At 43.2% G+C, this 22,405-nt stretch overlaps 1 protein-coding gene across 3 annotated transcripts; it reads right to left on the bottom strand.

The window, feature by feature from the left end:
- Positions 1-2,637: 2,637 nt before the first annotated feature.
- Positions 2,638-17,751, bottom strand: LOC120024385. Of its 3 annotated transcripts, none has more exons than XM_038968619.1 (13): positions 17,607-17,751; positions 14,073-14,109; positions 13,771-13,977; positions 13,558-13,605; positions 13,328-13,343; positions 5,772-5,966; positions 5,432-5,628; positions 5,256-5,327; positions 4,830-4,845; positions 4,381-4,575; positions 3,995-4,197; positions 3,810-3,894; positions 2,638-3,075 (listed from the first exon to the last, which is right to left on the bottom strand). In XM_038968619.1, the coding sequence occupies exons 2-13, from the start codon at positions 14,085-14,087 to the stop codon at positions 2,981-2,983; spliced, it is 1,344 nt and encodes a 447-aa protein (XP_038824547.1). In that variant the 5' UTR covers positions 14,088-14,109; positions 17,607-17,751; the 3' UTR covers positions 2,638-2,980. The 3 variants fall into 3 exon arrangements, with proteins under 3 accessions (XP_038824547.1, XP_038824549.1, XP_038824548.1); XM_038968621.1 differs by having other exon boundaries at positions 4,830-4,842; XM_038968620.1 differs by having other exon boundaries at positions 13,328-13,340.
- Between the last annotated feature and the right edge of the window lie 4,654 nt (positions 17,752-22,405).

The raw sequence follows: 22,405 nt of genomic DNA, 5'->3' as shown, positions 1-22,405 counted from the left end.
ACCACCATTGGGCGCAGGTGTTGGTAACTGGTCAGCCACTAAACCCCCTAAACTGCTCATTGGGCGCTGCACTGCGGCTGCTAAAGCCTCTCCAACCTTGTGTGTATATGTGTGTGTATATGGGAGGATTTGGATAAAAGCAGAAGACACATTTCCATCTCACAGCGACAAATAAAGTATATAATCTAATCAATGAGGTAATGAAAGAGTTGGGACGTCCCAAGGATTACGTTTAGAATTTTCCACCCCAGATTACATTATGATTAAATGAAATGCAACACAGTGAACAATAGTTATTGACCTCAAATAATGCTTGAAGAAAGAAGGGTTGCCTACGCTCCTTTAAAAATACATGCAGCTGACACAAATTGACACTCCCTCAGATGTGTTAATTCATTTTTATCAAAATGTACAATCTGAGATATTCAATGCTGTTGAATAGTCCTTTTAATAGGCCCCTTGTCACACCCTGATCTGTTTCACCTGTCTTTGTGAGTGTCTCCACCCCCTCCATCTTCCCCAATATCCCCTGTGTATTTATACCTGTCTTCTCAGTTTGTCTATTGCCAGTTCGTTTTGTTCATTCAGACCTACCAGCGGTTTCCCCCTTGCTCCTGTCCTGTCTATAGTGCCCGTTTCCTAGTTTTCCCGGTTTTGACCTTTCTGCCTGCTCTGAGCCTGCCTGCCGTCCTGTACCTTTGCCCCACTACTCTGGATTACCGACCTCTGCCTGCCCTGACCCTGAGCCTGCCTGCCGTCCTGTACCTTTGCCTGCCTGTGTTCAATTTAATACACTTTTGTTACTTCAACATTGTCTGAACCTGGGTCTTACCTTCAAACCTGATATCTATTGATTCTTGAATAATATCTTATATGCCACGTGGGCTTAGTAGGTTACAGCTGTTGATGTGAGAGTAGTTATATTTCTCTTTATTCCACACCCAAGTGCCAGGGTTGCCATTGGGCCAAAACACTTCAAGATAATGTGGTAATGCAACAACAACAAAAATACAATTTCAGCTATATTGAAATGCCACATGATTATGATCAACCCTGTGTTTGCAAAATCACAGTATGTATCATAATAAAGTATATTATTTATATACACACCACCGGTCAAAAGTTTTAGAACACCTACTCATTCAAGGGTTTTTCTTTATTTGTACTATTTTCTACATTTCAGAATAATAGTGAAGACATCAAAACTATGACATAACACATATGGAATCATGTAGTAACCAAAAAAGTGTAAAACAAATCAAAATCAAAATATATTTTATATTTGAGATTCTTCAAATAGCAACCCTTTGCTTTGATGACAGCTTTGCACACTCTTGGCATTCTCTCAACCAACTTCATGAGGTAGTCACCTGGTATGCATTTTAGTTAATTAACAGGTGTGCCATCTTAAAAGTTAATTTGTGGAATTTCTTTCCTTCTTAATGTGTTTGAGCCAATCAGTTGTGTTGTGACTAGGTGGGGGGTATACAGAAGATAGCCCTATTTGGTAAAATACCTAGTCCATATTATGGCAAGAACAGCTCAAATAAGCAAAGAGAAATGACAGTCCATCATTACTTTAAGACATGAAGGTCAGTCAATACGGAGCATTTCAAGAACTTTGAAAGTTTCTTCAAGTACAGTCGCAAAAACCATCAAGCACTATGATGAAACTGGCTCTCATGAGGACCGCCACAGGAAATGAAGACCCAGAGTTACCTCTGCTGCAGAGGATATGTTCATTAGAGTTACCAGCCACAGAAATTGCAGCCCAAATAAATGCATCTCAACATCAACAGACACATCTCAACATCAACTGTTCAGAGGAGACTGCGTAAATCAGGCCTTCATGGTCAAATTGCTGCAAAGAAACCACTACTAAAGGACACCAATAAGAAGAGACTTTCTTGGGCCAAGAAACACGAGCAATGGACATTAGACCGGTGGAAATGTATCCTTTGGCCTGGAGTCCAAATTGGAGATTTTTGGTTCCAACCGCCGTGTCTTTGTGAGACGCAGTGTGGGTAAATGGATGATCTCCGCATGTGTGGTTCCCACTGTAAAGCATGGAGGAGGTGTTATGGTGTGGGGGTGCTTTGCTGGTGACACTGTCTGTGATTTATTTAGAATTCAAGGCACACTTAACACTTAACCAGCATTGCTACCACAGCATTCTGCAGCGATACACCATCCCATCTGGTTTGGGCTCAGTGGGACTATCATTTGTTTTTCAACAGGACAATGACCCAACACACCTCCAAGCTGTGTAAGGAAGGAGAGTGATGGAGTGCTGCATCAGATGGCCTGGCCTCCACAATCCCCCGACCTCCGACCTCAACCAAATTGAGATGGTTTGGGATAAGTCGGACTGCAGAGTGAAGGAAAAGCAGCCAACAAGTGCTCAGCATATGTGGGAACTCCTTCGACTGTTGGAAAAGCATTCCAGGTGAAGCTGGTTGAGAGAATGCCAGTGTGCAAAGCTGTCATCAAGGCAAAGGTTGGCTACTTTGAATTATTTCAAAAAATGTAATATATTTTGATTTGTTTAACACATTTTTGGTTACTACATGATTCCATGTGTGTTATTTCAAAGTTTTAATGTCTTCACTATTATTCTACAATGTAGAAAATAGTAAAAATATTGAAAAACCCTTGAATGTAGGTGTTCTAAAACTGTTGGCAGGTAGTGTATATTTATTTATACTCCCATCAAAAGTTGTCTCAAGCATTATATTACATTATCTTTATACTTATCCACATTAATGGAGTTCATTATTAAGCAATTTTGACAAAACACACTTTAGTTGTTCCAGACTCACTTAGGCTATAAGTGCATATTCTAACGCTTATAGTTAGTTATATTTCTAGGGTTAAATTGTCAAATGTTTTGACTATGAATAGACGTTTTTCAAAATCAGACTTCAATCCACTTATTCACTCATTATTACAACTTAAAGGCTGGGGAGCAATGTGCTTCATCTTAATGTTGCACTTCATGATCGCAAACAGGCACTTCATCTGTTGCAGTGGTTGAGGTAAGACTCGGCCACTCTGGCCAACCCACCCATTGCCAACCTAAAGAAACAAAACCACATCAGATGTTACTGACAGTATCTTGTCCTGATATAAATCTAATATCCTGCAGCTTTATGAGAGTCAGGCCCTTGTTGTGTCATCCTAAATCCTAAACATCCATTGAATATGTTTTTCATTAAAGGGATACTTTGGAATTTTGGCAAAGAGCCCCTTTATCTACTTCCCCAGAGTCAGATTAACTCGTGGATACTCTTTTTATTTCTCTGCGTGCAGTTTGAAGGAAGTTGTTAACTAGCGCTAGTGCAATTGCTAACTAGCGTTAGCGCAATGACTGGAAGGCTATGGGTATCTACTAGCATGCTAGCAGATACCCATAGACTTAGTTATTTTGCTAATGCTAGTCAGCATTGGCTCGTGAAACTACGTCTAACTTCCTTCATACTGGACACAGAGACATAAAAATCATATCCACACGTTCATCTGACTCTGGGGGGAGTAAATAAATGGCCTCATTGCCAAAACCCCGAAATATCCCTTTAATCTTCCTGTTATTCATAAAAGCAATGTCAGCATCATTGTCTTCTTCACACGGTAAACACCCAGGCACAATTAACAGTTAGTACAACTAGGAGCTAGTGTGGTATCAGTTTGCAGAATTCAATTTTGATTACTGATGCTAACATAACATTTGAAATTGTACTTTCATCTTATCTTGATGTGATATTGATTTGACCTGTGTTCATGTAAAGAATAATATCAATTAATACACTTACATGAAGTTAGAACTGACTTAAACAATTGGTAAACTTCAGTTGAGAACTGCCAGATGATATGAGGGCCAAAGGAAGAAACTGCAATCTGTGAAAAAATAACAAGAAATAAAAACTGGTTCTCCTTGTATAAAATGTGTTCTATAGAGTCACATTGTATTTAAAAGAGTGTACAAATTATAGAATACCTCAGGATGTATATTAAGCTTCTTCAGAATCTCTTTGACTGCTGCTTCATTGCGATGACACTCCAATAGTCCCTGGCTCTCATGAAAGAGACAGTCCACTGTGAGTATTACATCACCTCTGGTCACTAGTCTGCTGCTGTCAGGTACAGTGTAGTCTGGGTTGAAGGTGTGATGCAGTACTACCAGAATGACAGGTTTACCAGCTGTCAAAAAGGAATCAAAATACATGTCAACTCTAAACCATGGCTATGAGTAGCCTAGCAACGTATGCTAAACGTAATAACATGTATAAATTACTGTTGCCATTGTTAATTACTTTTCCTTCGACCCATCTAAACATGGAAGACAGTAGCTGTCAGAGGAATTTGGTCAGATTACTGAATTACCTGGAATCTGCTGCAGTGCTGCTTCAATATCAGTCCCAGCACGAGAGACGATGGGACAGAAAACCATGATGAAATCACTCTCCTTTGGTGATTTCACCCCAGTTACGCTACTGGTTGTGGTTAGTTGCTGTGTTATGCCCTCATGAGACCCCAGAGTATTCCCTGCTACAATAACTAGTAGAGCTATCCTTGGCACTACAGAGAGAAAAAACATTTAGGTAAAAAATGCCTGTGCTGCAACAATGGTACATTCACAAGCGTCAAATTTGTTTGCAAAGTATGTCATGAAATACATAGGGGACATTTTGTAAATATGCCCCTGAAGGTGCAGTTGTATGCGCTTTGCAGCCGCACTTTTCTTAACCTGTGCTGCAGTGCAGGGAAACGTAATAAGCTGCCCAACTGTGGGTATAATATCAATGTTCGATTTATAACAGGTACTTTCTTACCTTTTGGAGAATCCTGCTGCAACAGAGAGAGAAGTTCAGAAATGACCCCAAAAAGTAAGCTCTCTTATTTTTGTATAAAAGTTAACTGTTTTTTTTGTGCTGTGACTCATTCTGATCAACCGATCAATGTCTATCAGTTTCTGGGGTTGCTACAGAGAGGAGTTCAAAGGGGGGTGCAGTGTAGCCATGTAATAAGTAACCCTGCTGATTGCTTCATTGCTTATTGCTTGTTTTTAGCTCCCAGAGCTAATGCCCAGGCTATAACTAAGTGGTCTAATGCAGTCTTGACAGTCCAGATTCAATACATTTAATCATCCCTAGGAAAGTGTTTGGACACCAGCATAATACAGTGCATATTTTTGTACAGTTGTACAATTACATCAGCCTTTGAGCAAAGTAGCAAAATCTGAAATTAGAAAAAAATACCTCCAGGTTTTTATGCTCAAGGGCTTCACTGGCTTCACTGACTTCACTGTCTTTAATAATCTCCCAGTCATTCTGCAAGTTAAAATACACAGTATAGGTAAGCATGCAGGAGGTGCTACTTGGTGTTAGTATTCCCAACTGAAGCTTGCATTACCCCACAGGATAAACTACATTACCTCTGGCGGTATTATGTTCACAATCGTTTTGACTGCTGCTTCATTGTGATGACACTCCAATAGTCCCTGCCTCTCATAGAAGAGACAGTCCACTGTGAGTATTACATCACCTCTGGTCACTAGTCTGCTGCTGTCAGGTACAGTGTAGTCTGGGTTGAAGGTGTGATGCAGTACTACCAGAATGACAGGTTTACCAGCTGTCAAAAGAGAGAGGGACAAATAAGAGAATTTGGAATTAGATAAAACTTTTTGAGAAGTTTCTTTATGGATATTGTTGATCTGGAAATAGTCTCTGAAGACAGACTGTTACAGTACACTTGGTTCTGGGTGCCAAGATTACCAGGAATCTGCTGCAGTGCTGCTTCAATATCAGTCCCAGCACGAGAGACAATGGGACAGAAAGCCATGATGACATCACTCTCCTCCAATGACGTCACCTTAGTTAAACCATTTTCAGTGAGCCGGCGATTTATTTCCTCATGAGACCCCAGAGTATTCCCAGTCAGAATGGTGAAGAACTTCTCCATCTTCGACTCTATAGAACAATAAACATATGGTGTAAGTATGTGGTTAAGCAACGGTGACACCTCAGTTACAACATAAGCATATTGAAAGAGTCTTACAGCCTGCCATCATGATGGATCTCAATTGCATGTTCCCTAAATGGCAGTGTTGTAGACTAACTTCAATTGTATTGAAGCCTATGCTACAATAAAGACATCTAACTAGCCTGCGGGAATCACTTGTTGTGCCCTTACAGGCAATGTCTACGAAATTGATGGGCACCGACAAAATGACAGAGCCCATTCATTTTCAATGGAAGGAAAGCGGATCTCGCTAAAATGAGCACGGCCAGAGGAATGCAAAAAGTTGGAGATAGCGGAACTTCGCAGTGCAATTGACCAATTGGGGACAATAACTGTTCTACTGGTGCACAAACTTTCACCACTATGGACAGCACAACAGCAGCGTGAACTGTATATCAGCACACACGTTCTACACTCCTAAAAATAAAGTTGCAAGTTGTAACCAAATAAAGGTTCTTGAGAGTGATGCCATAGGGCAAACTCATTCCACGGAGTGCGAGTGTCTGCAAGTTCTCTCCTCCCTTATACTTGATTGAGGAATTAAAGTCACTGATTAGTAAGGGAGAAATCAAAAACCAGCAGACTCCAGGCCCTCCATGGAATGACTTTGACACCCCTATGGGTCTCTGAAAACCATAAATTGGATGGTTCTTAAAAGAACCATAGAAAAATCCAAAACCAGGAATGTTTTGGCTCTCCAGGACCTGAATGGAATAGCTCTGCAGTAGGGTTTTAAGCCTTATTTGCATATTTCCCAGGATGCCTTTGAGTACATTTTTGAATTACCAGTACCACCCATGACTTTGTTAGCTAGTGACAGAGACATGGTTGTTGCATCAGGCCTGCAAGTCACATTATGCTGGCTTGCAAAGTGATGTGTAATTCCTATTGGAATCCAGACAGAGGTGATATCCAACATTTAGTATTTTTATTCACCTGTATTCAGAATGAAGTAGTTGAAACGGTAACAAAGCATCCCCCGTTTGGTAAGAAGCTGAGGGATAAGTCTGGAGAAATGTAACCTCTCTCAAATTCAAATACAAAGCTATGCATGCAAGCTTGCATGGACTGACCATACTTTATTTAAAAATTATAGTTTTAAACATGTTATGAGGCTATATAGTGTTCGTTTACATTGCTTACAAACCCACAAAACAAGCTTATATTTTGGGTTTTGATGGGGTACGACAGTTCAACTAAACTCATAAGCATTTATAAGTTATATTCTTCAAGATTCACTGGGTACATGTCATTCATTTATAAATCCAACAATGGGCATAGCAGCTGCTGATTGCCCCTTTAAAACATCTAAACTGGAACAACCATTTCAGTAACGGGTGAAAAACGTCCAAGTAACAGATTGGAATAGCAAAGAAAAATGTATGTTATTCATATTTGAGTAGCATAGGATAATTAATCAATCAATATACAGTACCAGTCAAAAGTCTGGACACACCTACTCATTCAAGGGTTTTTATTTTAACTATTTTCTACATTGCAGAATAATAGTGAAGACATCAAAACTATGAAATAACACATATGGAATCACGTAGTAACCAAAAAAGTGGTAAACAAATCTAAATATATTTTAGATTCTTCAAAGTAGCCACCCTTTGCCTTGATGACAGCTTTGCACACTCTTGGCATTCTCTCAACCAGCTTCATGAGGAATGCTTTTCCAACAGTCTTGAAGGAGTTCCCACATATGCACTTGTTGGCTGCTTTTCCTTCACTCTGCGGTCCAACTCATCCCAAACCATCTCAATTGGGTTGAAGTCGGGTGATTGTGGAGGCCAGGTCATCTAATGCAGCAATCCATCACTCTGGTTTTTGGTCAAATAGCCCTTACACAGCCTGAAGGTGTGTTTTAGGTCATTGTCATGTTGAAAAAAAAAATGATAGCCCCACTAAGCGCAAACCAGATGGGATGGTGTATGGCTGTAGAATGCTGTGGTAGCAATGCTGGTTAAGTGTGACTTGAATTCTAAAAAAATAACTGACGGTGTCAACAACAAGGCACTCCCATGCCTCCTACTCCATGCTTCACGGTGGGAACCACACATACGGAGATCACCCGTTCACCTACTCTGCATCTCACAAAGACCCGGCGGTTAGAATAAAAAAGAGCCAGTTTCATAGCGCTTGATGGTTTTTGCGACTGCACTTGAAGAAACCTTTAATGTTCTTGACATTTTCCACATTGACTGACCTTCATATCTTAGAGTAATGATGGTCTGTTGTTTCTCTACTTATTTGAGCTGTTCTTGCTATAATATGGATTTGGTCTTTTACCAAATAGGGCTATCTTCTGTATACCACACCTACCTTGTCACAATAGAACTGATTGGCTCAAACGCATTAAGAAGGAAAGGAATTCCATAAATTAACTTAACAAGGCACAACTGTTAATTGAAATGCATTCCAGTTGACTACCTTTAAAAAATATATATATATATTTTATTTCACATTTATTTAACCAGGTAAGCCAGTTGAGAACAAGTTCTCATTTACAACTGTGACCTGGCTAAGATAATGCAAAGCAGTTTGACAAAAACAACAACACAGAGTTACACATGGGATAAACAAATGTACAGTCAATAATACGTTGGAAAAATCTATATACAGCATGTGTAAATGTAATAAGATTAGGGAGGTAAGGCAATAAATAGGCCATAGTGGCAAAATAAATTACAATTTAGCATTAACACTGGAGTGAAAGATGTGCAGATGATGATGTGCAAGTAGGGATACTGGGGTGCAAAAGAGCAAAAAGAAATAACAAAATGGGGATGAGGAGGTTGGGTGGGCTATTTACAGATGGGCTGTGTACAGGTGCAGTGATCGGTAAGCTGCTCTGACAGCTGATGCTTAAACTTAGTGAGGGAGATATAAGTCTCCAGCTTCAGTGAATTTTGCAATTCGTTCCAGTCATTGGCAGCAGAGAACTGGAAGGATAGGCGGCCAAAGGAGGTGTTGGCTTTGGGGATGACCAGTGATATATATACCTGCTGGAGCGCGTGCTACAGGTTGATGTTGCTATGGTGACCAGTGAGCTGAGATAAGGCGGGGCTTTACCTAGCAAAGACTTATAGACGACCTGGAGCCAGCGGGTTTGGCGACGAATATGAAGCGAGGGCCAACCAACGAGAGCATACAGGTCGCAGTGGTGGGCAGTGTATGGGGCTTTGGTAACAAAACGGATGGCACTGTGATAGACTACATCTAATTTGCTGAGTAGAGTGTTGGAGGCACTCTACTTATAAATGACATCGCCGAAGTCAAGGATCGGTAGGATAGTCAGTTTTACGAGGGTAAGCTTATCAGCATGTTTGAAAGAGGCTTTGTTGCGAAATAGGAAGCCAATTATAGATGTAATTTTGGATTGGAGATGCTTATTGTGAGTCTGGAAGGAGAGTTTACAGTAACCAGTCACCTAGGTGTTTGTAGTTGTCCACACATTCTACGTCAGAACTGTCCAGAGTAGTCATGCAAGTCGGGCGGGCGGGTGCGGGCAGCGATCGGTTAAAGAGCATGCATTTAGTTTTACTAGCGTTTAAGAGCAGTTGGAGGCCACGGAAGGAGTGTTCTATGGCATTGAAGCTCGTTTGGAGGTTTGTTAACACAGTATCCAAAGAAGTGCCAGAAGTATACAGAATGGTGTCGTCTGCGTAGAGGTGGATCAGAGGGATCACCAGCAGAAAGAGCGACATCATTGATATATACAGAGTCGGCCCGAGAATTGAACCCTGTGGCACCTCCATAGAGACTGCCAGAGGTCAGGACAACAGGCCGTCCAAGTAGTTGGTGAACCAGGCGAGGCAGTCATTTGAGAAACCAAGGCTATTGAGTCTGCTGAAAAGAATGCAGTGATTGACAGAGTCGAAAGCCTTGGCCAGGTTGATGAAGACAGCTGCACAGTACTGTCTTTTATTGATGGCTGTTATGATATCGTTTAGGACCTTGAGCGTGGCTGAGGTGCACCCATGACCAGCTCGGAATACAGATTTCATAGCGGAGAAGGTACAGCTATCTGGATATGGATGAAGGAGAAGCAAGGGGGGGGGCTTGGGAAAGTTGCTGCGGGGGGTGCAGAGCAGTTGGCTAGGGTAGCCAGGTGGAAAGTATGGCCAGCCATAGCAAAATGCTTGTTGAAATTCTCGATTATCATAGATTTTTCGGTGGTGACAGTGTTTCCTAGCCTCAGTGCAGTGGGCAGCTCGGAGCAGGTGCTCTTGTTCTCCATGGACTTTACAGTGTCCCAAAACTTTTTGGAATTTGTGCTACAGGATGAAAAATTCTGTTAGAAAAAGCTAGCCTTTGCTTTCCTAACTGACTGTGTATATTGGTTCCTAACTTCCCTGAAAAGTTTCATATCGCGGGGGCTATCCGATGCTAATGCAGTACGCCACATGATGTTTTTGTGCTGGTCAAGGGTAGTCAAGTCTGGAGTGAACCAAGGGTTATATCTGTTCTTAGTTCAATTTTTTTTGAAAGGGGCATGCTTATTTAAGATTGTGAGGAAAGCACTTTTAAAGAATAACCAGGCATCCTCTACTGACGGGATGAGGTCAATATCCTTCCAGGATACCCGGGCCAGGTCGATTAGAAAGGCCTGCTCGCTGAAATGTTTTAGGGAGTGTTTGACAATGATGAGGGGTGGTCGTTTGACCGCGGACCCATTACGGACACAGGCAACGAGGCAGTGATTGCTGAGATCCTGGTCGAGGGATGTATTTAGAGGGCAAGTTGGCCAGGGTAATATCTATGAGGGTGCTCATGTTTATGGATTTGGGGTTGTACCTGGTAGGTTCATTGATCATTTGTGTGAGATTGAGGGCATCTAGCTTAGATTGTAGGACGGCCGGGGTGTTAAGCATATCCCCGTTTAGGTCACTTAACAGTACGAACTCTGAAGATAAATGGCGGGCAATCAATTCACATATGGTGTCCAGGGCACAGCTGGGGGCTGAGGGGGGTCTATAACAAGTGGCAACAGTGAGAGACTTATTTCTGGAAAGGTGATTTTTTTTTTATTTAAGCTCAAACTGTTTGGGCACAGACCTGGATAGTATGACAGAACTCGGCAGGCTATCTCTGCAGTTTATTGCAGCTCCGCCCCCTTTGGCAGGTCTATCTTGGCGGAAAATGTTGTAGTTGGGGATGGAAATTTCAGAATTGTTGGTGGCCTTCCTAAGCCAGGATTCAGACACGGCTAGGACATCAGGGTTGGCGGAGTGTGCTAAAGCAGTGCGTAAAACAACACTTAGGGAGGAGGCTTCTGATGTTAACATTTATGAAACCAAGGCGGTTACAGAAGTCGGTTACAGAAGTCAACAAATGAGAGTGCCTGGGGAATAGGTGTCGTACTGGGGGCTACAGGGCCTAGGTTAACCTCTACATCACCAGAGGAATGGAGGAGTAGAATAAGGGTAAGGCTAAAGGCTATAAGAATTGGTTGTCTAGTGCGCTGGGAACAGAGAATAAAAGGAGCAGATTTCTCAGCGTGGTAGATTAGATTCAGGGCATGATGTACAGACAAGGGTATGGTTGGATGTGTGTACAGTGGAGAGAAACATAGGCGTTGAGTGACGATGAGAGCAATTGCATCTCTGGAGGCACTAGTTAAGCCAGGTGAGGTCTCCGCATGTGTGGGGGGTGGGACAAAAGAGCTATCTAAGGCATGTTGAGCGGGACTGGGGGCTCTACAGTGAAATAAAACAATAAGTACTAACCCGAGACAGCAGTAGACAGGGCATATTGACATTAGAGAGAGGCATAAAGTCATCACGGGTGTTGATTGGGAGAGCTAAGACAACAACAGGTAAATGGCGATGAATGGGCAGAGAGGGTCAGTTGGGTATGCACAGGACCTGATTTCGTGGCTGGTGCCGATAGATAAACAAAAAGAGGTACCGCGTTAGTGAATAGTCCAGCAGGCATCAGCTGTGTAGCCGAGTGATCACAGGGTCCAATGAGCAGCAATAGGTGAGTCAGGGAGCAGCAATAGGTGAGTCAGGGAGCTGTTTGGTAGTCGCTACTATGCTAGGCGAGAGGGAGACAACGGCGTTCAGAAAGCTAGCGGGCCGGGCTAGCGGATGGGTCTTCGGCGACATCGCAGCGGAAAAGCCTGTTGAAACAACATCGGACGATTACATTGGCAGACCAGTCGTGATGGATCGGCGGGGCTCCGTGTCGACAATAAAGGGTCCAGGCCAGTTGTCAAAAGAGGTATTGTAGCCCAAGAAGTTAGCTGGTATATGGGCCTAGCTCAAGGCTAACTGGTGCTTGCTTCGGGACAGAGGCGTTAGCTAAAATTAGCCACTCAATTGCAGCTAGCTAGCTGCGATGATCCGGTGTAATGGTCCAGAGCTTGCGGAAGGAATCCTGTGATGTGGTTGAAAGAATAAAGCTGGTTGAGAGAATGCCAAGAGTGTGCAAAACTGTCATCAAGGCAAAGGGTGGCTACTTTGAAGAATCTCAAATATAAAATATATTTTGATTAGTTTAACACTTTTATGGTTACTACATGATTCAATATGTGTTATTTCATAGTTTTGATGTCAACTCTAATATTCTACAATGTAGAAAATAGTAAAACTAAAGAAAAACCCTGGAATGAGAAGGTGTGTCCAAACTTTTGACTGGTACTGTACATGCAAAAACATAGATATTAAAACAAACTATTCTAAAAATCTACCTGCAATAGTGCATGCTGGGAAATATGATAATAATGGGCATGGTTTTGGTTCAATGCTGGTTATTAACACCAACAATGGGGTTATTTTACACCACTGAATTTGTATTTAACTCTTTACAGTGTTGATTTAATTATTGCATCGACACTAGAAATGTTACACTGACAAATCAACACTGGCCAATTTGCTGTGTGCTATGAAAGGGACACACCTGCAGGCTTTCTATACATTTCAAAAACCTTTTAGAATTCTGAAGAACTGTCGATACAAGGTTATTCTTGGGCAAGAGTTCTCCAAGAAACCTTAAGAGCTGAGGAAGTACCATCATTTAAGAACCTTCATTTTGTCAGTGAATGGGCGCGCAAAAGTTCTGCACCATGGACAGCACCACGACCAGCACGAACTGATAGGTAGCAGGCCTATTGTTTTCAGACACAACCTTTTTGCCAGATGCCCAGATGCCTATTCCCCTGAAATGTTGAAATGTTAAATAAATAGAAGATGATTGCAATACTGATCTCAGGACTCTTTGATATCCTGCTACATGCGGTTACCACAAGTTAATTGGGACCCAGATACTGCAAAATATATGTTTGATTTCACAGTAGGCATACCTTTTGGAGGTTCCTGCTGCAACAGAGAGAAAAGTTCAGAAATCACACAAGATTGTATTATAAAAAATGGATAAGATTACAAGGCTTTATTGCATGATGACGTCACCCTTATTAACGCTGCATATTTAACATTTAATTAATGTCAATGATCTAATTTAATTGTACAGTTGGTGATATCAGCTGATAAGAACCAAAGTTTGAAATGAGAGTATATGCTACACATACAGTACCTGGATGTTATTCTGCTCATAGGTCTCCATGTCATCTGCATTCCCCACCTTGAATAAACACACTTTAACACTCACCACTAGAACTCAAAGCACACGATCCAAAATTGAATGAAACACCAAATGTGATTTTTATTTCAATTAGCTAATTATGGAAAATTGTCTCGTAATCAAACTTCAACAAAAAACCTATTAGAAAACGATAACAGCAGCAACCTTAATGACAGCCTTGCTTGAAAGCTTGGATGATTTCTCGCTGTCGGTGGGAAGTTTGTTTACATCTTGAATTGATTCTTGAATGTTAGCGTCTTTGTTAACGTCTGTAGGAAGTGTGTTTGGTTCGCCTCCTGTGGCTGAGTAGTTTCCCATTGCATCTGACAAGAGGTCCTCTTGAGGCCTACTTAAAGGTGCTAAGATTTCCACCTGCAAATATACCTAATGTCAATAACATATCAATAGAAGAAAATGAATAAAAAACTATGATAGAGAGGTCAATTGAACATTTGCAGCATCTTTACCTCCTTATTGTTCATGACTGACTGTATTTCACTGACCCTGCAGAGCGACACAGACATGATCACCTGTTACTGGAATTCAGACAAGATGGTAGCTGAATCCCAATATGGCGACCGAATCACAATGGGCGAGTGCGTGTGTCGAAAGGAAAGGAGTGAGCGTGTAGAGAGGAATGGGTGTGTCGAAAGGAGTGGGTGTGTCGAAAGCGCTCTGCTATAGGATAGATGGTTTTGATTGAACTGTGAGTTTTTTTTCTTCCATTTCTTATTACGCAACTACCTTACATTGAAATATAGTTTGGACTTCTGTTTTCAAGCCAGATGATGAGTCTCAGTCATATTTAAAAGTGACTTATTAAAAGTATTTACGATGGGGTGTACTGTTGCTTCATGTGTTGTATGTGTGTGATTACTGTGACGTTCACCCTGATATTGGCTACGAGGTAGCTATTTCCCATGCCGTTGCCGGACAGTAGTGCTCAGTCAAGCTGGAGCAAAGGGTACTGTGTCCCAGTGTTGTTGCCGTTCATGCCCTCCCCATTGAGTTGTAGACCGTATGTACAGTTGAAGTCGGAAGTTTACATACACCTTAGCCAAATACATTTAAACTATTTTTTTCACAATTCCTGACATTTAATCCTAGTAAGAATTCCCTGTCTTAGGTCAGTTAGGATCACCACTTTATTTTAAGAATGTGAAAAGTGAGAATAATAGTAGAGAGAATGATTTATTTCAGCTTTTATTTCTTTCATCACATTCCCAGTGGGTCAGAAATGTACATACACTGAATTAGTATTTGGTAGCATTGCCTTTAAATTGTTTAACTTAGGTCAAACGTTTCGGATAGCCTTCCACAAGCTTCCCACAATAAGATGGGTGAATTTTGGCCCATTCCTTCTGACAGAGCTGGTTTAATTGAGTCAGGTTTGTAGGCCTCCTTGCTCGCACACGCCTTTTTATTTCTGCCCACACATTTTCTATAGGATGGAAGTCAGAGCTTTGTGATGGCCACTCCAATACCTTGACTTTGTTGTCCTTAAGCCATTTTGCCACAACTTTGGAAGTATGCTTGGGGTCATTGTCCATTTGGAAGACCCATTTGCGACAAAGCTTTAACTCCCTGACTGATGTCTTGAGATGTTGCTTCAATATATCCACATAATTTTCTTTCCTCATGATGCCATCTATTTTGTGAAGTGCACCAGTCCCTCCTGCAGCAAAGCACCCCCACAACATGATGCTGCCACCCCCGTGCTTCACGGTTGGGATGGTGTTCTTCGGCTTGCAAGCCTCCCCATTTTTCCTCCAAACATAATGATGGTCATTATTGGCCAAACAGTTCTATTTTTGTTTCATCAGACCAGAGGACATTTCTCCAAAAAGTACGATCTTTGTCCCCATGTGCAGTTGCAAACTGTAGTCTGGCTTTTTTATGGCAGTTTTGGAGCAGTGGCTTCTTCTTTGCTGAGCGGCCTTTCAGGTTATGTCAATATAGGACTTGTTTTACTGTGGATATAGATACTTTTGTACCTGTTTCCTCCAGCATCTTCACACGGTCCTTGGCTGTTGTTCAGGGATTAATTTACACTTTTCGCACCAAAGTATGATCATCTCTAGGAGACAGAACGCGTCTCCTTCCTGAGCGGTATGACGGCTGTGTGGTCCCATGGTGTTTATACTTGTGTACTATTGTTTGTACAGATAACCAATATACCTTCAGGTGTTAACAAGAAATTTGTGGAGTGGTTGAAAAACAAGTGTTAATGACTCCAACCTAAGTGTATGTAAACTTCCGACTTCAACTGTATGTATGTATGTATGTATGTAGGTATCAATGGGACATCTACTGAACAAAAATATAAAGTGTAAAGTGTCGGTCCCATGTTATATGAGTTGAAATAAAAGATCCCAGAAATGTTCCATATGCACAAAAAGCTAATTTCTCTCCAATTTCACATCCCTGTTAGTGAGCATTTCTCCTTTGCCAAGATATTCCATCCACCTGACAGGTATGGCATATCAAGAAGCTAATTAAACAGCATGATCATTACACAGGTGCACCTCGTGCTTGGCACAGTTTTGTCACACAACACAAAATGTCTCAAGTTTTGAGGGAACATGCAATTGGTATGCTCACTGCAGGAATGTCCACCAGACCTGTTGCCAGATAATTGTATGTTCATTTCTTTATCATAAGCTGCCTCCAACATCATTTTAGAGAATTTGGCAGTACGTCCAACTGACCTCATAACCGCAGACCACGTGTAACCACTATAGCCCAGGACCTCCACATCTGGTTTCTACACCTGTGGGATCATCTGATCAACCACCCGGACAGCTGATGAATCAGGAGTATTTCTGTCTGTAATAAAGCCTTTTTGTGGGAAAAAAACTAATTCTGATTGGCTGGGCATGGGCTCCCCTGTGGTTGGGCCCCTGCCCAGTCATGTGAAATCCATAGATTAGGGCCAAATTAATTAATTTCAATTGACTGATTTCCTTGTAAGAAATGTAACTCAGTAAAATCCTTAAATTGTTGCATGAAGCGTTAATAACTTTGTTCAGTATAGATGGTTATCAAAATGTGTTATTTATGGTGTATGCCAGACTGCTATTCTACTTTAAATAAAATCCCGTGGAGAGAAAATGGCCACGTTAGCTACCGCCGGCGACACTACCATGATACCCAGTATGAAGCCCCTTAAATTGGCAGGCACGTTGATACAACACTGCTGCAGTGGTTGCCGATTTACTCGTCATCCAGCCCAATCAACCACGAAAAACGGTTTTGAGTAGCAACAAATCTGCCCAATAGCTGACTTGATTTCTTTCGACACACCCACTCGCCCATACTCCGATTGCCATATTGGGCTGCAGCTACCCATACATGGAAATACAGTACATAGTCTAATTACATTGTGGCTGGGGCAAGAAAAATATGCCCAATTTAATAATATATATTTTTTACTTGCACAATACTCTCACGATGTCAATCAACAGAGAAAATAAACAAACTTGTCACAACGTCAGGTTTGGATGAGAGGGTCGTCAAATACCAGATCAAAAGTCGTATTATCTTAACAGGTTATGTAAACACGTCTGTACTGCTTCTACTTTCACTCTTGAAACATCCTCCCGATTTCCAGTAATCAGAAAGTGAAAGTGTAAGTATGCACAGCCCGTTGGTCAGGGATAACATTCAACGCATTATCAACCAACACTCTCGCTCTGACAAAAATAAATGTATCTATTCGGTTTTATTGGTTACTTTCACAACAGTTCATTCTTGTCACAACAATACAAAATGTTCTGATAAAGTAAAGGTCAAATTGCATTACACAATGCAAATATTGATTGGTTTAACAATAATAATCTGCATGAATTTGTGAGTTCATTTACTGACTGTATTTCACTGATCCTGCAAAGCAACACAGACAGCTTCACCTGCTACTGAAATACATAGCCAATTACATCGATTTCGGCTGAGGCAAGAAAAAGATGTTCAATTCAAGAATATCAATTAGTTTAGCTACTTACCGCACAATACTGTCACGATGTCAACCAAGACAGAAAATAAACAAACTAGTCACAAACATCAGGTTTGGATGAGAGGGTCGTCAAATACCAGATCAAAAGTCGTATTATCTTAACTTGATCTGTCTGTCTGTACTGCTCTTCCAGTAATCAGAAAGTGAAAGTGTAAGTATGCACAGCCCGTTGGTCGGGGATAACGTTCAACGCATAATCAGCCAACACTCTTTTGCTCTGACAAAGATAAATGTATCTATTCGTTTTTATTGGTTACTGTCACAACAGTTCTTTCTTGTCACAACAATACACAATGTTCTGATCAAGTAAAGGTCAAATTGCATTACTCAAATGCAAATATTGATTGGTTTAACAATAATAATAATCTGCATGAATTTGTGAGTTAATTTACTGACTATTTCACTGACCCTGCAAAGCAACACAGACAGCTTCACCTGCTACTGAAATACATAGCTAATTACATAGTGTCACGTCCTGACCATAGTGCTTATGTGTTTTGCTTGTTTTAGTGTTGGTCAGGACGTGAGCTGGGTGGGCATTCTATGTTGTGTGTCTAGTTTGTCTGTTTCTGTGTTCAGCCTAATATGGTTCTCAATCAGAGGCAGCTGTCAATCGTTGTCCCTGATTGAGAATCATATATATGTGGCTTGTTTTGTGTTGGGATTTTGTGGGTGGTTGTTTTCTGTGTCAGTGTTTGTGCCACACGGGACTGTGACGGTTAGTTTGTTTTGTTATTTTGTAATTGTATATTGTTTTCATGTTATTAAATCATGGAAACTTACCACGCTGTACATTGGTCCTCCGATCCTTCTTGCCTCTCCTCGTCCGATGAGGAGGACGAAATAGACTGCCGTTACAGAACCACCCACCAAACCCGGACCAAGCAGCGTGGCAACGGGCAGCAGCGACAGCAGCAGCGGTACCAGGAGGAATGGACATGGGAGGAAATTCTAGACGGTAAAGGACCCTGGGCAGAGCCAGAGGAGTGTCGCCGCCCCAAAGCGGAGCTGGAGGCAGCAAAAGCGGAGAGGCGGCATTATGAGGCGCTAGCAAGGCAGAGCGGCTGGAAGCCCGAGAGGCTCACACAAAAATTTCTTGGGGGGGGGGGGGGGCTAAAGGGGAGTGTGGCGAAGTCAGGTAGGAGACCTGCGCCAACTTCCCGTGCTTACCGTGGAGTGAGAGGGCGTCGTACTGGTCAGACACCGTGTTATGCGGTGGAGCGCACGGTGTCCCCAGTACGCGTGCTTAGCCCAGTGCGGGCTATTCCACCTCGCCGCACTGGTAGGGCTAGGTTGGGCATCGAGCCGGGTGTCATGAAGCCGGCCCAACGCATCTGGTCTCCAGTGCGTCTCCTCGGGCCGGCGTACATGGCACCAGCCTTACAAATGGTGTCCACGGTTCGCCAGCATAGCCCAGTGCGGGTTATTCCACCTCGCCGCACTGGCAGGGCTACGGGGACCATTCAACCAGGTAAGGTTGGGCAGGCTCGGTGCTCATGAGCTCGTGTACTCCTTCACGGTCCGGTATATCCGGCGCCACCTTCCCGCCCCAGCCCAGTACCATCAGTGCCTACACCACGCACCAGGCTTCCAGTGCATCTCCAGAGCCCTGTTCCTCCTCCACGCACTCTCCCTGTGGTGCGTGTCTCCAGTCCGGTACCACCAGTTCCGGCACCACGCACCAGGCCTACTGTGCGCCTCAGCAGGTCAAAGTCGGTCGTCTGCCCAGCACAGTCTGAGCTGCTTGCCTGCCCAGCGCCGTCTGAGCTGCCTGCCTGCCCAGCGCCGTCTGAGCTGCCTGCCTGCCCAGCGCCGTCTGAGCTGCCTGCCTGCCCAGTGCCATCTGAGCCATCCGTCTGCCCAGCGCCGTCTGAGCCGCCCGTCTGCCCAGCGCCGTCTGAGCCGCCCGTCTGTCCCGAGCCGTCAGAGCAGCCCGTCAGTCAGGAGCCGCTAGAGCCGTCAGTCAGTCAGGAGCCGCCAGAACCGTCAGTCAGTCAGGAGCCGCCAGAGCCGCCAGCCAGTCAGGAGCCGCCAGAGCCGCCAACCAGTCAGGAGCCGTCAGAGCCGCCCTCCAGTCGTGAGCCGCCCTCCAGTCGTGAGCCGCCCTCCAGTCGTGAGCCGCCCTCCAGTCCGGAGCCGCCCTCCAGTCCGGAGCCGCCACTCAGTCCGGAGCCGCCACTCAGTCCGGAGCCGCCACTCAGTCCGGAGCCGCCACTCAGTCCGGAGCCGCCACTCAGTCCTGAGCCGCCTCTCAGTCCTGAGCCGCCTCTCAGTCCTGAGCCGCCTCTCTGTCCTGAGCCACCTCTCTGTCCTGAGCTACCTCTCTGTCCTGAGCTACCTCTCTGTCCTGAGCTACCTCTCTGTCCTGAGCTACCTCTCTGTCCTGAGCTACCTCTCTGTCCTGAGCTGTCTCCTAAATCTAGGGGGGACCTTTGTGAAGGTTCCTAGACCAGGGTCGGGGGTGAGGGTCGCCATTCAAAGGACGCTAAGGAGGGGGACAAAGACAATGGTGGAGTGGTGTCCTCGTCCTGCGCCGGAGCCGCCACCGCGGACAGATGCCCACCCAGACCCTCCCCTTGAGTTTTAGGGGTGCGTTCGGAGTCCGCACCTCAGGAGGGGGGTACTGTCACGTCCTGACCATAGTGCTTATGTGTTTTGCTTGTTTTAGTGTTGGTCAGGACGTGAGCTGGGTGGGCATTCTATGTTGTGTGTCTAGTTTGTCTGTTTCTGTGTTCAGCCTAATATGGTTCTCAATCAGAGGCAGCTGTCAATCATTGTCCCTGATTGAGAATCATATATAGGTGGCTTGTTTTGTGTTGGGATTTTGTGGGTGGTTGTTTTCTGTGTCAGTGTTTGTGCCACACGGGACTGTGACGGTTAGTTTGTTTTGTTATTTTGTAATTGTTTTCACGTTATTAAATCATGGAAACTTACCACGCTGTACATTGGTCCTCCGATCCTTCTCGCCTCTCCTCGTCCGATGAGGAGGACGAAATAGACTGCCGTTACACATAGATTTCGGCTGAGGCAAGAAAAAGATGTGCAATTTAAGAATATCAATTCGTTTAGCTACTTACCGCACAATACTGTCACGATGTCAACCAAGACAGAAAATAAACAAACTAGTCACAAACATCAGGTTTGGATGAGAGGGTCGTCAAATACCAGATCAAAAGTCGTATTATCTTAACTTGATCTGTCTGTCCGTACTGCTCTTACTTTCACTCTTGAAACGCACAGATAGAACAATGAGACAGATATTTAACCGGATGTATAAATGTAGTGAGAGGAAGACCACTGGACGGCAGCGGCAGAAGGATGAAACAAGATGGATTTTGGCCGACACTCTGTTATGAACAGAGTGGACTAAGTTTTGTAGACTTTACCCTTTGCAAACGTTTTTAAAAATCGCGTTGTTTAGAAGGATTGCAAAAGCAAATTGAGTTATTGCACACGCGTACTTCACAGAATAGACATTTTCCCTAATGGTAATACCCAGATACATGCTAGAACGCACCAATGGGATCTTGGTAGCTTGTGCTTGGCTCTGCCCACCATGGGTGTGTTCGTAAATTCAATCTGGAGTGTCAGAGTGCGCTCTGTGCTTTCGTAAATTCAGAACGTTGTCAGATTGTCGTTTGTAAATTCAAAGCGTTTAGTGCGCACACTGTCACTGAACGATCTGGCCGAGGACTAGGCTTGATCCGAGCGTTCTGATCTCACAACGGCAGTCAAGCACCCAAGCTAATTGGCTAAAACGGGTGCTGAGTGTTAGTCGAATCAGCAGTTATTCTGCGCTCTGGCACACTCAGACAATAGCGCTCATTTAATGTTGTCTCTTAGCTACTTCATGTAGCTAACATATTCATGCATTGCGTAGTCCTCTTTGATTTAAAAGATACTGTTGCACAAACAACATGCTGATTTAGGTCACACCATCCCTGGTATTATCTGGCTGTACAGCTTTTTGCTCAGACTCAGTACATTTATTAGCTAGCTAACTAGCATTAGTGGCTAACAATTTAGGCCCAACATGCTAAGAAAAGACAAACTAGCCATATGCAGATGTAAGAAACTCAAACTTATAGTGTGAAAAAATCTATCTAGTGTGAAAAAATCTCTCTATTTCTCTCTTGCTTCTCCTTCATTATGGAAGAAATTAATATATTCAAAACTGTTCAACTATTTTCTTTCTCTCTCTTTGAGTCAACTACTCATCACATTTTATACACTGCAGTGCTAGCTAGCTGTAGCTAATGCTTTCAGTACTAAATTAATTATCTGATTCTTTGATTGGGTGGACAACATGTCAGTTCCTGCTGCAAGAGCTTGGATAGGCTGGAGGACGTCCTCCGGAAGTTGTCATAATTACTGTGTAAGTCAATGGAAGCGGGTGAGAAGCATGAGCCTATTCATTTTTGTATTGACGTCAATGTACTGTCATGAATTACCAGTCCTGAGATGGAGATTGGGGGTGCCGGGCTAGGCAAAGGTCTGAAGACCCCCTCTCTTGGGGCTGTTGGCCAGTTTTATGATGGTCGTAAATACCTTCCCTCGCCAAGCCGTATGGAGGGAGAGACCTTAGTAGAACAAAGGATCTTCTCCCGCCAAAACTCCTACCTCCCCAAAATTGGAGAATTAAACAATATTTATATTTTTGAGAATATGGAAATGTTCAGTGGAGACTAAAAGAACCCTTATGTTGAACACTTAAGTTTGTATGTTGTGACTTCATGAAAGACGGTAGAACCACATAACTGTATCTCTGTTTGTCTACACTTCTCAATT

This window comes from Salvelinus namaycush, chromosome 29 (genome assembly GCF_016432855.1).
Source record: "Salvelinus namaycush isolate Seneca chromosome 29, SaNama_1.0, whole genome shotgun sequence".
Lineage (NCBI taxonomy): Eukaryota > Metazoa > Chordata > Actinopteri > Salmoniformes > Salmonidae > Salvelinus > Salvelinus namaycush.
Note: the sequence above shows the minus strand (reverse complement) of the source record. Positions and strands in the feature narration are given on the sequence as shown.

Coding starts and splice junctions, on each gene's coding strand:
- LOC120024385 (XM_038968619.1), bottom strand. Junction 3,895..3,994: donor AGCTTAATATACATCCTGAG/GTATTCTATAAT, acceptor ATTTTTTCACAG/ATTGCAGTTTCTTCCTTTGG. Junction 3,076..3,809: donor TAAGTCAGTTCTAACTTCAT/GTAAGTGTATTA, acceptor TTGTTTCTTTAG/GTTGGCAATGGGTGGGTTGG.